Here is a 17,450-nt window from a genome sequence, read left to right on the forward strand (position 1 = left end):
CCAGGGTTCTATTAATTCTCCATGAGGGGCGTGGCTTGCGGGTGAGTGACAGTGAAAATGGCGGGAAACACATGACTGCCAGGACCGCTGTGAGCTGGGCTAGGTAGGAGGTCTGAGACCACCTCTGCAATATGCAGAGGGCAAGAAATACAGAGAGAGCAATCTGCATAACACGACTGAGATAGTATCTAACAATTTGGGTCGGTGCTTCAGTTCTGATGTACAATCTTTTTGCCCTGGGAAGCCATAGCCTCTTTCTCAAGGCTCAATCCCAGCCTGCTGACAGCTTGGAGCACAGCTCTCCATTCCGCCTGCTCAAGCTCATATGTGGGGGGTCACTGGGAGGGGTAACAGGGACCTGTCGCTTTGCTTCAGAGATGACACATCAGCTCCTCAGTCATCCCAGTTTACATTGCTTAAAGTCAACTGAAGGGACAAAGAAATGGCCCAGCCAGCTCTGTACATAGTACATGGAGGTAGGGCCAAGTTTATCCAAAATGGAGATACTTGCTCTTCTTTTCAAGGACAGTCAAGGAAGTCATCTGGGTGGTCCCCCACACTCCATAAAGCACAATAAAAGAGGAGTCTTTTTTAAGGCTTGGGAGAAAACATTCCCGGCCACCAGTTTCATTTCAAAGCACATGACCCTTCTTCAGGTGAGCTGCCAGACCGTCACTGTCAACCAGACAAGGGAACAAACAATGCTGTCCATGTGGCCTTGTCTCAGGCCCAGTCTCCAGGCTAGTGGCTACTTTAGCTCTTTTTTGACAATGCTGGAGGCCAATCGTGACCTTCAAATGAAGGAGAATGGTCTTAAGCACTATGCCTTCAATCCAAGGCTGAGCCCTGACCTTCGACAGGGGGGCAAGAGCAGGTACTGACATGTCCCACAGGGCCTTTGGGAATGGCTTCAGGCAGCAATCAACAACAGCGGGATCAGTCAAATGGTGAATACAGTCAGCGGCTGGACCGCAAGACCAGGCAGAACTGCACTGTGCAGAGAGGATACACCCAGTCTCAGGTCCTGCTAGGGATTCGCACAGTGAGCTTCTCACTGCATTTCCCCGGCTGCATGTAGGGAAAGCTACCACCTCTTGTTCATGGTGAGGAGACGAGGTTCAGAACAGTACATTGGCCTCAAGTTACCTTGCTGACAAGTGGCAGAGCTGGGACTCCTGCCCAACTCCATCCAACCTCAGAATCTGATTGTGAGGCAGAAAGATATCTGAGATAAACAGAAGCACCTCTATTAACTGGACTTTTAAAAAACAATCATTATACATATAGCCTCTGAAACTAAACAAAACACTATGTGTAATGCCAAATTCTCTGCTGAGGACAGTTTTGCTCCCATGGCACTTTCAACAGTGTCTTGTCAGAGGCCGTAGCTTGGGGAAGGTGCTACTGGCATCTAGTAGGTAGACAGACAGAGATGTCACTCAACAGCCTACAATGCACAGGGTTGCCTCTGCACTAAGAATTATACAGCCCCCAAGTGTCACCAGAACCCCAGCTGAGAAATCCCGATAGACTGCAGCCATCATCCCAAGCATGCGTCTGGAACCCACCAGGAATGACATCTGTGTTCTGGGAATGTTACTCTACTGTACTGTGTGCCTCCATTTCCTCAAGAGATGATACCAGTAAGTGTCTGGAAGCCAGGCATAGTGGGGAACATGTGTAATCCCAGAACTCGGGAAGCTGAGTCATCATAGCTCAAGGTCAGCCTGAAATATATAATGAGATACTGCCTCCAAAAAATAATAATGTCTGAAAATTAGCACGGCATAGTGGTGCATGCCTATAATGCCACCAGACTGGGAGACTGAGGCAGGAGGATAATAGTTTGAATCCAGTCTGGGCAACTTAGGTACTTAGCAAGAACCTGTCCTCAAATTTAAAAATTAAAAAAATGGCCAAGGATGTCGCTCATTGTGAAGGCCCTGGGTTCAGTCCCACATACCAAAGATGCACACACACACACACACACACACACACACACACAATAGGGCCTGGTACACAGTCAAGAGCTGAGAAGACATTAGCTACTATGCCTTTCTGTAGGAACCATTACAACAGCCTAGGATGAACCCCTAGGCTAAGGGCCTAGAATTACTCATCCCTAAATCCCTTACCCTCTGTCTTACTTTCTTCCTTACTGGGACAAATTACCTAACACCCACAACATAATGGAATGTTTTATTTTGGCTCACAGTTTGCAAAGGTTTTAGTCCATAACTGACTGGCTTTAAGGTACAGGGTCATGGCAAAGGAGAATCACTCATGGCATGGCAGCCAGGAAGCAGAGAGAGAGTATGAAAGGAGAAGCTGGCACAGGAGACAGACCCTTCTAGTCTCTGCCCACCGTGATCCACCTCTTCTGTTTTGATTTCTTATTTTTGTTTTGGTCTCTTTGAGACAGGTTTCACTATGCAGTTCAGGCTGGCCTTGAGCTCACTTTGTGGCCCAAACTCGAACTCAGAGCAGCCTGCCTCAGCTTCCTGAGTGCTTAGACTACAGGCATGTACCACCACATCTGGCAACTTGCCTCTTCTGAACAGACCTCACCTCCTAAGAGAAAGTCAGCTATCAGCCCTATAACCAAATCACCTTCCAAAGCCCTACCTATATGTTCCTGAGGCTCTTGGGGAACATCTAGATATAAACCATAGCATTCCACTTCTGACTTCCAAAAGACTTACACATTATCATTTTATTCATTTTTTTATTTATTTTTGCGGTACCAGGGATTGAACTCAGGACCTTGTGCTTGCCAGACAGGCGCTTACCTCACTGAACTAAGTCCCCAGCCCTACATTATCACTTTATGCAAAAGGCAATTTAGTTCATCTCTAAGAGTTACCAAAGTCCTAACAGTTTCAGTACTACTGAAAAGTCCAGTCCACCATCTCCTCTGAGCTCCTGTGAGCCTTTGTAAGAATCAAAAAGGTTAAATAAGCACTGCCCACACAACAATGCACAACATAAACATTTCCATCCTGTTATGATTGATACATTGTGTCAATTTGAGGAGTTTAGAAATTTAACTAAACTCAACAGGCAGTCAGGATCTTTACTTTGTAAATATTCTGTGCCTGTGCTAAAGGAGGATACAGAGGTGACTTGAGTGTTACACCTGCCCTGGGCAAGGAAGTGGCCTACGTGCAACGTAAGGGAGGAAAGGAGGCTTCCTTTCCCCCCACTCTTTTGCTCTGATTGCTTTTGCTGGCTGCTATCTTGAAGTGTGCCACTCCAACCTGCCTTGGAGTCAGTTGACTATGGACTAAAAAGTCAGTCGATTATGGACTAAAACCTCCACAAACTGTAAGCTAAATAAATCTTTCCTTCCTTCATTCTCTAGTTCCTCCCAGCAACTAGAGAAAAGTAACTAAGATACATCCCAAAAGAGAAAAATGGGGGACAGAAACCAATGAGACCAAAGCAAATTCAAAATCCAGCAGGGCAAACATTAAAACTGTAGTTCCTCGTCCAGTATCTAGGGCAAGCTGTGCTGAGATGGAAACTCCAAAGGGCTTGACTGGCTCCACCCTATGGCACTGCAGGTAGTTGCACCCTAATGGTGTCTCTCAGCATGACTTCCCTCACTGCTCATGGTTTTCCTCAGATATTCCACATTCCTGGCTTCTCCAGCTTCTTGAGGTCTCCACTGTGCTTTGGGCTTTCCGCCCACAGTTTCACACGCGTCCCTCTCAGGGGCACACTGCCTACTTTCCCAGGTTTCTTTTGAAATGTGGGAGGAAGCTCCATCACCTCATAACTCTTACATTCCGCATGCATGTAACAGCAGCACCTTGTGGATGATGCCAAGGTCTACACTAGGATCTTGGATCTATCCCTGGAGAAGTAGCCAGGCCCTTCTGCATCTTGCAGGTGATGGCAGAGGTCTCTGTACCTGGACAGCTGAGCATGGTGAACCGAATCCCAGAGAATCAATTCCCTAGATAGCTTTTCTTCAACAGAATGCCCTGGAGCTCTCTTCTCAGAGGAAAGTCTTTCACTTCCACAGGCTAAAGGTTGAGGTCTTGCTCTTTCGTGACATGCCCTCAAATCATTTTTCTTATTGCATTGTTAGTAAGTACTTGGCTTCTTTTTAATGCTAATCTCATCATTAGGTCTCATCTCTTCCTTTTTTGTGGGTGCTTTCTTTCTGGCAAAACTGAAAGCTTTTGCTCCTATTTCTCATAGTATATCTCACTAAAAGCAGTGAGCAGTAACCATGCTACATCCTGAATGTTGGACAGCCTTGACATTTCCTCTACCAGGTTCACTGCCTTAATCTCAGTCTCCTGAAAAACTGCAGGATGTGAAAAAAAATGCAGACAAATTTTCTGCCAGAACTTAACATTGATAGCCAGGAGTCCAACAACCAATGAACTCTTCCATCTGCATTTTTATGACTACTCTGGTCTTCTAAGCTCCAACAGAATCTCCCAGCAACCTTGGGTTATAACATGTGAAGGCTGCTTCTCCAGCTGTCATCTCAAAACCTTTCAAAACTCTTCCTATGAATCACTCCCTAAGGCTTCTGAACCACATGGGCAGGCAGTGTCACAGCAGCTCTGCTTTTCTGGTACCAAAATCTGCCTTAGATACTTTCACAAAATACCCAGAGTCAGCTGGATCCAAGGCAGGGCAGCATGGCACAGGACCATGGTGGACAAGCCACTCGTGGCACGGCAGGGAGTAAGAGGAGGAGCTAGTAAGGGAGACAGCCCTTCCAGGCCATGCCCACAGTGACCTCCTCTTCTGATCAGATGCCACCTCCTCACTGCAGGTCACCTGTGAGCTCTCATAACCCAGCTTTTCAAAAACCCTGCTTATGAGTGCTTGAGGTTCTTGGGGGTATGTTTAGATATAAACCGTAATATTTCCTCCTCTCCTCTCCTCTCCTCTCCTCTCCTCTCCTCTCCTCTCCTCTCTTCTTTTCTCCTCTCCTCCCTTCTCTTCACCTCTCCTCTTCTCTTCTGGAAAACGGGATAGCGATAGCTTCCCTGACTGTGAGTCGATGGGAGGAAAGATATCTTTTGGGCCAAATGTTTCCATTATCATCAGAAAGCAAGGAAGGACACTGTGCAACCCAGAAAACACTCATAACTTAAAACTTATCTTTCTAACAGCACCAAACTGGAACAGGAGACAATAGAAGCCTTGGGAACTGCTCAGGCCATAGGTTCTCTCAAAGCCTTCTGGGACGAACACTAGGCCAGAGGTAGGCAAGGGTGGGCTCCATGGGCCACATTCAGTGCTCCCACCAGCTAAGAAGGTGCTTAGCCTTTTTAAATGGTTGAGAAAAATCAAAACAATCCTATTTTGTAAAACATGAAAGTTAAATGAAATTTCAGTTCCAGTGCCCATACTGTTTGGAACACAGCAAGGCCCATTCAAGTACGCAGCTAAGGCTGCTGGGACACAAAAAAGCAGTGAGTGGTTCTAACAGAGACCATACGGCCACTAAGCTGAAATATTTACTCTCTGGCCCTTTGTGAAATCTGTGTGCCAATCCTGAGCTAGACAGCTGTTTTCTTTTCTTTTTCTTTCCTCCCTTTCTCTTTCTGTGTTTGCTGGTGGTACTGGAGATTAAACCACAGGGCCTTTATGCCGAGCTATGTCTTCAGGCTGGGCTTGAAATTGCAATCCTTCTGTTTCAGCCTCTTAAGAGTGCTGGGATTCTCAGATCTATTTATTTATTTATTTAATTTTTTGATACCAGGACTTGAACTCATGACCTTGACCTTGCCAGGCAGGTGCTGTGCCACTGAGCCATATCCTCAGCCCTCAGATCTTTTTATTTTGAGACAGGGTCTCACTAAGTTCTCCAGTCTGGCCTTAAATTGGCAAACCTCCTACTTCACCCTCCCAAGTAGCTGGACCACAGGTATATGATGCTGTAACTGATTTAGGCAGTTGTTTTCAAACTAGATATAAAGAGCTTTAAAAGGGACTGATAAGCCAGGCATGATGGCGTAGGCCTGTGATCCCAGCGTTCTGGAGGCTGAGGCAGGAGGATGACCAGGAGTTTGAGGCCAGACAGGGATATATAGTAAGTTCAAGCCAGCTTGGACCAGCAAGACAAAAACAAAACAATAAATAAATAAAAATAAAAGTAAAAAAATAAAAGGCACTGATGCCTGGCCCATGACTGGACTTACTAAGTATCTTTTAGGACTGACATGGTTAGGGGCTGGTGATTTAGCTCAGCGGCATAAGTGCCTGCCTTGCAAGTAGGCAGTCATGAGTTCGATCCCTGGTACCGATAAAAAAGAAAAAGGACTGACATGGTAGCCTGGGCAACTATATTCTTCAAACCAAATCACCAAGAAATTCTAACACACAGCCAAGTATGGAACTCAGAATCTCCAACATTTCAACGCAGGCAACAGGCAGGTTTCTCAGCAGAATTTCCCAAGGCAGTAACCTCCTTCAGAAGGGGGACTGGAGGACACTTAAACCCAGATTTTTTTGCCACCCCCACAAGTTTTTTTCATCCAATACTACCCACGTCTCTTCCAAGAAGCTGTTGTCTGAACTCTCACCCCATTCACATGCCAAGGAAAACCAGTCAGCACTTAGGAGCTACATGAGTTCTGGCTCCTTGGGTGGCCCAGGACTTCAGGGCACAATCCCAAGAGCCTTCTGACTTCCCAGGGCGCTTTCTTAGTTCATGCTGTTCTCTCTGTAAGTGCAGATTTTGGGCTGAGCTAGCACAGGCTGCAATACCAGCTATAACTCTATAATTCAGAAGGTCCTATTAGGATTAGCTCTGGTGACAGGCTACAAAACATGCTCCAAGGCTTGATGGCACTTGGTCAAAGACACTCAGCCCAGTTGCAGGGTTAGATGGTCTTTTAACAACTCTGACTGTTGCCAAGAGAGGAACAACATAGTTACCCAATTCAAGGAATCCATATTATATTGTCCTAAACTTGTAGGACAATTCCAAATTTTCACCAGTTCTTTTTATTATTATTCAAGTGGTTCATGAAGTGAATTTGTACTTTGAATAAAGTGTCTGATTAATTGATTCAAGATTGATAATGCAAAATGCTTTAGAGATCAGAACCCAGTGTATCCTTGATAGACCAAGCAGCCTGATTTGAGTGTACTTTAGAATTTAAACATCTCTACCAGAAGAGATAGATTAGGTCTTCCAATGTGTAAGAGATGTGACCTCCGTATTCCACAGAGGACTTAGTGCATGGAAAAGACGTGATCCAGATCATGGTCTTAAGTATCTCTCCCAGCCCATTGCTCAGACACAGCCACAATCACATCAAAGAGAGTCCCCCATGAAGGTCTTGCTGGTCTGCTCTGCAGAAGGATCAAGGAACTGGAAGGCCAGCCCCCATCTCCCATGGCTGGATGTAGGGCTGGACACAACCTTCACCACTTTCTGTTCCCACTGTGGGAGCAAACAACCAGTGAGGCTCTTCGAGCTGCAAGAGTTCTTCCTCCCTGGGACACTCATGAGTACAGCAACCAGTGTGATGAGGCCACTTAGTCTTCTCACCAATCCCACATTAATAGGTCATGCCCTCAAGGTGGCAGATCCTAGACATCTATAGAGTGGGCCCTTAGGGTGACAGCTTGTGTTCGAATCGCTGTCCTGCTCTCACCAGTGCTTCCTTGAGTGTAAAATGGGGTGTGACAGCACCCACTTAGTGCTCCCTGATGGTGCTCTGAAGATGGCATGAGATGACACCTGCAAAACACTCAGCCTAGCATACTAAAAGCACCTCACGAATGGTAGCAAGTATTATGATTGTAGCCATCATCTCTGAATGAGATTTCCAGTGCACTCATACTGCCAGGGGTATGCCCCTAGACCCCCCCCTCCCCCCGTGGAGGCTGGAAACCATGGGTAGCTTGGAACCTTATCTGTGCTCTGGTTTTGCCTACACATACACATCTATGCTAACGCTGAACTTATAGATTAGGCACACTAAGAGATTAACAATAACAATGAAAACTAAAATAGAACTATTATGACACACTACCATAAAATGGCCACCATCATTACTCTTGTACTTTGGGCCATCATTAAGTAATGATCCAGGTACCACAGTGATTGATCTAGTCAGTGTGAAGGCTACTAAATAGCTAATCCATGCAAGGAGCATATTAAGCATGGATACACTGGGCAAAGGGATGATTTCTCTCAGCTCAGAGTCCATGAGATGTCATCACACTACTAAGAACGGTAAGCAATTTAAAACTCATAAATTTTTTACTTCTGGAATTTTTCACTTAGTATTTTCAGGCTACAGTTGATAGCAAAACCATGGACTAGGGGATAAGACGGCTACTGCTCAGAGAAGACATCTGGCTCCCCCACTGGATCAGAACTTCTTGGAAAGAAGAGGTGCTAATTCTCCAATATTTTGTGTTCCACTCTGCTCACAGACACAGGCTTCACACATGGGACTGTGCAAGGGATGTTTACAAGGCAGGTAAATCAACCCCAAGAAATTGACAAAAACAGAGGCAGTGATTAAGCTTCAAGTGTCTTCCTTACCATGCTGTTTCTAAGAGCAAAAAGAAAAACAGCTCCAATGCCCATTACTTGTAAATAATGCGATTTCTTACACACTGTGTAAATTATACACATTTACGGGCACACTCTGCACCCAGTCAAAGCATAATGTAGAGCAAGGATTGGCAAGCATTTTGTGCCAAGCGCTAGACAGTGTTAAGAGCCAGTCTCTGTCCTATTTCTCAGCTCTGCCTCTGAGGTTCCAACAAAGCCACAGACTGTGCAAAAGTAATGTGCGTGGCTGTGTTCCAATAAAACTTTATTCGTGGACACTGACATTCCAATTTTACAATTTTCACAAATCACAAAAATAGACCATAAGAACCACTCTTTACTTGCAAATTGTACAAAAATAAGTAGTAGGTCATAGTTTGCTGAATAGAATACTAAAAGTGAGTTAACAATACAGTATGTGTGATTCAGTTTTATAAATTAAAACATATCCGCATCAAAAAGACTGCAAGGATTTACAAATGTTGAACATCGCAGAGGGTGAGATTCTGGCGGTGATTTTTGTTGCTTCTTTTTGCTTATATATAATTTTCTGAATTTTTAACAAAAAACCCATAGATTTGGCTTTGGTAACTGTTTAAAAAGTGCAATAAAATGAAGACAAAAAGAGAAGCAACAAATATCAAATAGGTAAGCCTAGAGCCTCTCAGCACAAAGAGGCCTATACTTGTGCTAATCTGCTCCGGAAAAATGAGCTTAAATTCGATTCCTGTTTGAATTCTGGTCGAGATGCTGCAGGCTTCAGATTCAAAAAGCACTGCCTTCCACAAGCGTCACCCTTCTCAAGGGTAAGGGAAATAGGGGAACGCCCCCCACACCCCCACGCTCAGTCTTGACCTCCCTCCTCCCAGCCACATCGCTAGCTGCCAAGTCTGGCTCCCTCCCGCCAAGGCCAGCTAACTTCTTCATGAAGGCAAGGCTCCATCTATCCAGCGGCCAAAGTTATGCTTGCATTTCTCTCTGTGGGCATAAGGGAAAACCAGAGTGCTAAGATTAAGACGCAGAGCCCCACTTCACAGGGAGGATGTCACAGGTTTACAAAAGGTCAGTCATTAAAACTGCAGGCTTACTTACTTTACTCTGCGATCAGGGAAACAGACCTTGCACTTGGCAGGACTCATGCTGACCGACTCGCCGGCCAGTCCCACCTGGCTCCTGCCAGGGTGCAGAGCTTGTGCCCTCTAATCCTCGAAAGCAGACCCTGGTCCCAGGGCCCAGCAGAGCAGCCGAATCACAACGACAAAAAGGAGGCGTGATCGTGGGGGATCTCGGCCCGGATCCTGCCCCTGCCAGCCGACACCCAAGTCCCCGCAGGGATGGCTCCATCCCAAGTGCGCCACTGTAGGAGCCTACGAGCGCGCCCAGGCCCCGCCCCGCCCAGGCCCCGCCCCTCCTCGTGGCCACGCCCAGGCCCCAGATCCCGCCCTCACCCGAGGACACGGCACTAGGAGCACGGCGCTGACCAAACAAAGAGGCCAGAAGTTACTTAAGTCCCAAGACTGGGGTATAAGAGTTGTAGACTGCGTATCCTACAACAATTGATAAGCTTGAACACATATAATGGGGGTGACTACGCACAATTTAAAGTGAGAGGTCACAATTAATAATTTTCATTCAAAAAAGTAAAATGAGAGATCAACACTGTCCCTGGGAGAAGCCCCCATTGCCAAGTCAGCTTCTGTCTTCCTGTGTTTTGTTTGTTTATCTTTTCACCCCTACTTCCGGGGGAGACGTGCTGTACAGATCCCACCCACCTTGTGCCTCAGGAGCTGCCAGGGCGCGCTGTAACCACCTGCTTCCCCCAAGAACAAAGCTGGAGCCTCCAGTCGGGGAGACCCTTGCTGCCCTGAGATCCTAAACAAGCTCGAATCAGGCTGCCATTCACGGAGCAATGTGTCTTTGTCTGCTTTCGTCCTTGGGGCTGTCTTACAGTTTTTATTCTCATATTGCAGATGAAGAAACTATGGCCCACAGCTATGTGTCACCCAAAGTGGTAGCACTGAGTGCAAACTGATTCCAGTTTGAAGGAACAAAAGACCGAAATACTGCTAGAGAACACTACAATAGTAGAACAGTAATAATAATAATAAGCCATAAACATAACTCACATTCAGAGCAAACGAACAAGCACGAAATAGTGTAAATGTTAGCAAATACAAGATGTGATGGGAAAATACAGCAGTGTTAAAATTTAAAAATGTATGACAGGCTGTGATCAAGAAATCAATAACATGCTGGAGGGGCTGGAGGGGAAATGGAAACCTTCTTCACTGCTGGTGGGAGTGTTGACCGGGTGCAACCACTATGGAAATCAGTGTGAAGATTCCTCAAAAAACTAAGAGTAGAGGTTCCATTTGACTCAGCTATTTCCTTTCTGAGTATCCCTAAAAGAATAAAAACATCGTACCACAGCAATATATGTGCATGTTTATAGCAGCACAATTTGTAAACAATATAAATGCCCATCAGCTGAGGAATGGATTAAAAAAAATGCAGTATTTTTATACAGTGGAGTACTACTCAGTCATAAAGAAGGATAAACTTGAGACTTTTATAGATAAGTGGATGCAATTTGAGACCATACTGATAAGTGAAATAAATTAGACACCAGTGTGTAAACACCATATTGTCTCACTAGTATGAGCTGAAAGAAACAATATATGTCTATGTATATGTATATATATACAAAAACTAGTTAAGACAGTTATCCTATTGATTTCTCTGAGTTCACTGAAGAGAAAGATTTGTACTAGTATTGTGTGGACAATTGAAGGCAGATGTCTTGTGCTCTGGGTGAGGGATTTAGGGATGACAATGCACAATGTACGATGTGCTATTGTTGCCCCTGATTGACATGTTTTGAAATTTCTCTATTTCTTTTTTTCTCTTTGAAATAAAATGTATTTGAAAAGATATTACAGTAAAAGATACATTACTATTAATCCCCTCAAAATAATCTCCCTTGCTCTGAACTTATCCTAGCGTCTTTGTCACCTTTGATGTTGTTCTGGAAGTCCTCTTTTTTGGGTATGTTCGGTCATCCTGTTGGACCTGCATCATTGTCACGAACTGACTCAAAACCTTTACCTTCTATGGCATTTTTACTTTGGGGAAAAGCCATAGGTCGCACAGTGCCAGGTCCGGTGAATAAGGTAGACCAGGACACGCCGGGTTTTTATGAGCCTGCCTTTCCACTGGGTGGCACTGGGTGGCAGCATTCACTGTATTTTTTTTTTTTAATCATACTTCACAGACAAGAAAGAGGATTTCCAGATTTATTTAGAAAGTGGCGAGGATAATGGGATAAGTATGCCAGAAATGAGGGAGAGGATTTTGAGGGACATTAATGGCAATGCGTCTTTTATTGTAATGTTTTATTTAAGCCCTCACCTTATTTTCAACAGTCGTATCTCATAAATTCCTTTTGAATTGCACAGGCAGGGCCATGTCTGCAGGGGGCGCTCAGCACATGCCACAGTGCAACGGGTGAACTTGCCCCAGTGGTGGAAGCAGCCCTGCCTGAGGGCTCTTCTCTATCCTATGTGAAGTAACATCTCAGAAACATTAAAGGAAAAAAAAATCCAAAGCAGGCGAATGAAATTCTCACTTCTTGAGTTTCTAGAAGGTTCTTCAAGGCCTCCTCTTCAATTTCTCCATAAAAGAAACACATAGACTTTTTGTTTGTTTTTTGTTTCACGCCAGTACCACAAAGCATCCATCCTCCCAATTACCCAAATTTAAAAACGACCTTGGGCTGGGGATTTAGCTCAGCGGCATAAGTGCCTGCCTTGCAAGTACAGCAGCTATGAGTTCAATCCCCCGGTACAGCAAAATAAATAAATAAATAAAAACAATGACCTTAACACAGGGGAAACAAAATCAGGAAATAAAGGAATTTCAAAATAGCCCCTACCTTACCCAAGTCATTTAGGATTTTGCAGAAAATAACGACTCAGCAGCTTCCTTGAATTGTTCTAGAATTTTCTAATCTTACCCAAGGCCCAACCCTCCATTAACACTGTATAGATATTTTAACTTCTCTGTTAATAAAGCCAGGGGGACACTTCATGTGCCTCACTTCCCCTGGAGCTCTGGAAATGAAGTTCATTTACATGAGCTTAGCTCTGACAGTGATCACCACACGGCTTTGCCTCCAATTCTTTTTTTTTTAAACAGGGTCTTACTATGTTGCCCAGACTGGTTTCCAGCTCCTGGGTTTGAGTGATCCCCTGTCTCAGTCTCTTCAGTAGCAAGGACTCTTGATGCCCACCACCGGACCTGGCTCATTTTTCTCCTCCTGCATCATCAGGGAATAAAATATCGGCGACTAGACAACGGGAAAGAAGGAATCCTCCACCTACTATGCTAAGTGCTACACCGCTTTTATGTGAGCATCAACAGTTGCACGTGGCTGCAGGTACCATCTCGCTCTCAGACTTAAGAGAGGTTAAATTTAACTTGCTGGTACTTCAGAGGGAAAACAGGACCCAGGTTAAGGACAACACACACAAAATCAACAAAAATGCATTTGCAGGGGATTAGGTGTGGTGGAAAGATTATACAGTAAGTGTCCTTGGGCCTGTCCTTACCCTCAAATGTGAACTTGAGCAACACCCTTCGCCCTGTTTCCCCATCTATAAAATCATCTACGTGTCATTTGTTTTCAAAAGAAAACTTAAAGTTCAAAGTCTCCCAGCAAGATAACCTGCAGTAATTGGCCCAGAAGAAAATGGATCTAGAGAACCAAGTTCTCCCCACTTTCCAGCTACTCCCTTCCTCTATTTGCTGCCCTTCTCTCCACACACAGAGCACCCAGTGCAGCCCCCAGAGGGAAGGTGGTCGCATGGTCATGCAGCTTAAAGGTCACCCAATAAACTGTCCCTGTCCTCTGACCCCTGATGCTAATGAGGAGACAAGAGAGGAGGAAGAGGAGGAGAAGGAAGAGGGAGAAAAGGAGGAGGATGGATGGAAGTACCTTTCATGAGTCCAAGCTGCCTCTCCCTATGGGGAAATTAAACAGCAACACTAACATTATCAGTTTGGGGTCCAATTTCAAGTGTTGTTCTGGGCCTATAATTATCTTGCCGGAGACCTTGAACTTCTCTGGGCTTTGGCTTCTTATCAAAGAAGTGAGAGGACCAGTTCATTCTTTCCCCTGTTTTTCTTTTTTCTAGTACTTAGGATTCAACCCTATAGTGCTCTGCCACTGAGGCAGGCAGGACACTGTCCAGGCTGGGATCAAACTGCAGACCCTCCTACTTCTGCCTCCACATGACTGCTATATCAGACATACGCCCCATGCCTGGCCTCCCCAACATGTTCCATACTGCTTGATTTTCCATTGTTAAAATGTGTTACTAAAATGATATTTAGAAGAGAAAGAAAATTTAAGTCACTCTTCCTGTATGAAGTCTGTTTTTCACTGTTTGGAGACACTTCTTACAGTCTCTCTCTCTCTTTCTCTCCCTGTCTCTCTCGTCTCGTAAGCCCGTTTATAAAGCCAAGAATTTCCTGTGCTTACTAAGTGGGGACTATTCCAGGCACATTACACACAGCCCATAATTCCTTATCTGAAATTCCCAAGACCTGATGTGCTTTGGCACTTGGAATTTTTTCTTATCTTTTCTTAGGAAGGTAAAGTTTTATATCACACATTATCACATTAGTATTTCAAAAAGCATGAACATTCATACAAAATGAGATAAAGACTATTATTAACTTCATATCAATCCAGGACAGGTTTTGCTTCAAATAAGCTCACTGCCAACTTACAAATATCAGCTTCATAGAGCTCAGCACGGCAGCTGAGTAATCCTGAGCCCGTGCCAGCCCATGCACTGCACCTCATAGTAGCATGTTACTGCAGGGAGCAGGTTAACAAAAGGCTTTGTACCTGGGCATCTTACAACAGGACACCTGTGCACTATGCACACCCTTGTTTATGGAGTGGGAATCAAAATGCAATCACACAACAAACTTCATTTCAGAATATGCAAGCAATGATTTTGGTACATCGTGTAATACTCTCATCAGTTCTATTTTAAGAGTGGTGTGGGAATTCCAACCCTAAGCACTGTCTCCAAGCTCAAGAGAAGGCCAATTCCCAACCCATGACCTGCGATGCACCCCGAGCACGGAAATTGGGAAGAGAGACCAGAACAGATGATCAAAGTTCCTGGACTTGCAATCAGGCAGCTCTTGCTCAGTAGGAGAAAGGAGAGGGAGAATGAGTTTGCATAACCATATACAGAAATGTCTTGGTTCATCAACACTTCTGCTTGTAAACAATTGGGTTCATGAACAAAAGCATTCGGCAAAATTTTGCTTCTATTCACCAACTGCATCAGGTGACAAACACGACAACGGCCATCTCCTCCACACAAACACAGAGAGCCATCTCCCCTAAAATCATAAAACAAATCAAGTTTGTATATTGAGGTATCACTGTAAAAGACTGGAGATCTAAAGACCGAAATTCAAAATTGGAAATTAACTACAGAACTAGTCTATAAAGTCACAAGGTAAATATGAGAATAATTTTATAGAAATGAAAATCTGCTGCTAGAGCTAGGTATGGTGGTGTATTCCTGTAATCCTAGCACTTTGGGGGCTGGGGATTTAGCTCAGCAGCATAAGTGCCTGCCTTGCAAGCAGGCAGTCATGAGTTCGATCCCCGGTACTGAGAAAAACAAAAAAGACACCCCCCCCAAAAAAAAAATCCTAGCACTTTGGAGGCTGAAGCAGGAGGATCACCATGAGTTCAAGGTCAGCCGGGCTACACAGGCCAGACTGAACTACAGAGCAAGATCCTATCACAAAAACACCAAAAGGAAGGAAGGACGGAAGGAAGGAAGGAAGGAAGGAAGGAAGGAAAGAAAGAAAGAAAGAAAGAAAGAAAGAAAGAAAGAAAGAAAGAAAGAAAGAAAGAAAGAAAGAAAAGAAAAAAAACCCTGCTGCTACAGGCAACAACAAAATGCCTGTTCATTCATCCATTCATCCTCCCATTCATCCCAGTGTTTTGTGCACCCTTGAAAAGCAGAATTCTGTGGCAAGCTCATGTTGCTCACTTTATGCATGCAAATATTCATTCAAAGTCTATGATCAGCCAGGACTAGGATAAGCAATGGGAAAAAGAGACCAGTGTCAACTTGGCCCGCACTGCTGGAACTGCAGTGCAGTACAGAGAGGCAAGAAACAAGCAGCCACGTAAGTAAATAAAAGATATAATCTCAAAGAGTAATTAAGCGTTATGGAGACAATAGTGTTTAATAAAGAACTAGGAGAGGTAAAGAGGGAAAAGAAGTGGGATGGTGACAGGCGCCTGGAGGAAGCTCTTTGCCCACGATGACAGAAGCGGTCCTGGGACTCACAGTCATGCAAAGTGAAAACGAGAAGCCCCTTCTTTATTTTCAACTTATTAAGAAAGGCAAGATGGTGACAGCAGAGCACTAAATCAAAGACACTGGTGGGGACAGGGGCAGCTGGGGTACAGCAAATAAAAGAGCATTTCAATTCAGAAGAGCAGCAAGCACAAAGGCCCAGACAGAGCACACAGCTGTGACTATTCTAGAATGACAGGGGCACGGCACAAAGGGAAGGCCCCTTCGACGATTGGTTCAAAAAGAGCTGCCTGACAGGCCACATGCTTGGACACATGACTTTCCCATCCAAGCCTCTCCAGTCTCCTGCCAGTGGCCTGGCCGAAGAGGCCCATCTGGATGTGGCTTTGCAGGGCAGAACAGAGACCAGAGGGCCCCTTAGGAAATCACAAAGGCAGATCCACAAATTCATGTGCTCTCTTTGCTGTATTTCCACAGGAGCACAGAGCTCTGGACTAATACTCCAAGTTCCCCCTTGGCCTTTTTTTTTTTTTCTGTCTTGGAAATAGGGAAAGGGTTCTAGGTCTGAAAGGACCAGGCCAATTCCTAGTGCCTGGTTGTACTTGGTAGGAGTTAAGTACCTCCAAATTCTACAGTACAGACTACTTACTGGTTATGATGGCTTGAGTGTGTCTCCCAAACTTTCACACACTGAAAACTGAATCCCCAACCTGCTTTGTTAGTCTTATTTGGAGGAAGAGCCTTTGTGAGGCAAAGATTAGAGGTTATGCCTCTGTGATGGCATTAATGGTTTTATAAGAAAAGGAAGAGAGATCTGAGCGATCTGTTTCTCCATGGGATGTCCTGTGTCACTCTATGATGCTGCAAGATGGCCCCCACCAGATGTGGCACCATGCTCTTGGGCGTCGCAGTGTCTAAACTGTGAGCCAAATAAACCTCTATTTTTTATAAATGACTCAGTCTCTAGTATTTTGTTATAGCAACAGACAACAGATTAGGCAGCTTAGATGAAAAGGAAGCTTCCTGGATTCTATTATTTTCTTGGATGCTCATATTTTCCATATTTGACCTGTGGAGTCAAGCTCCATTTTCTCCATGTTCTGGTATGTTGGGGGCCACTGGCTGGCTTGCCTGATGAAACTTGTGGGAGGTCAATGATCTACAGTGAGCTCTTGTGCTAGTCCCAGCAGACTAAAGTAGAATGGAGTCACTCATGCTAAGAGTCTTGAAATCACCCTGAACTTTGAAATGGACCAGTGTTCCAAAAAACAAATTCACACCAGCCAATGAGAAAGGGCCAGCATGCTAGGGAAGTTCTCTGTGTTTTAACCCTGTAAGAAAAGTCAATCAGATACAACTAATCTACTTTTGTTCCTTGACTCAGATTTTTTTGGCCCTTCGCTGTCTGTAAGACAACCTCCCTTGCTCAGCTCACTGGAAAACCGACTCTTTTTTTTAGAGAACGAGATGCTGCCTGGTTATAGAATCGCTAATAGAAATCAATTGGATCTTCACACTAACTGAGTTATGATTTTGTCTTTCGACAC

General features: G+C 44.7%; 1 protein-coding gene across 6 annotated transcripts in view; it reads right to left on the reverse strand.

Annotated features, from left to right (window-relative positions):
• The window catches only part of Acacb (acetyl-CoA carboxylase beta), a 146,485-nt gene that overhangs the window by 106,699 nt on the left and 22,336 nt on the right, over positions 1-17,450 (reverse strand). The window contains exon 1 of one of the 6 annotated variants that reach the window (XM_063225785.1): positions 9,664-9,910. The exons of 4 other annotated variants lie outside the window; for them this stretch is intronic. Coding sequence is in view for 1 of the 2 variants with exons in the window: in XM_013142018.3 (XP_012997472.1) it covers positions 9,638-9,684 (47 nt within the window). In the remaining variant the exon portion in view is untranslated. Of the gene's footprint in view, positions 1-9,637; positions 9,911-17,450 lie in introns of those variants that run through there. One more of the 6 variants, XM_013142018.3, reaches the window with a different exon arrangement.

The sequence above is a fragment of the Cavia porcellus genome, unplaced genomic scaffold, assembly GCF_034190915.1.
Source record: "Cavia porcellus strain 051 isolate PalLab524CR breed Dunkin Hartley unplaced genomic scaffold, mCavPor4.1 scaffold_16, whole genome shotgun sequence".
Lineage (NCBI taxonomy): Eukaryota > Metazoa > Chordata > Mammalia > Rodentia > Caviidae > Cavia > Cavia porcellus.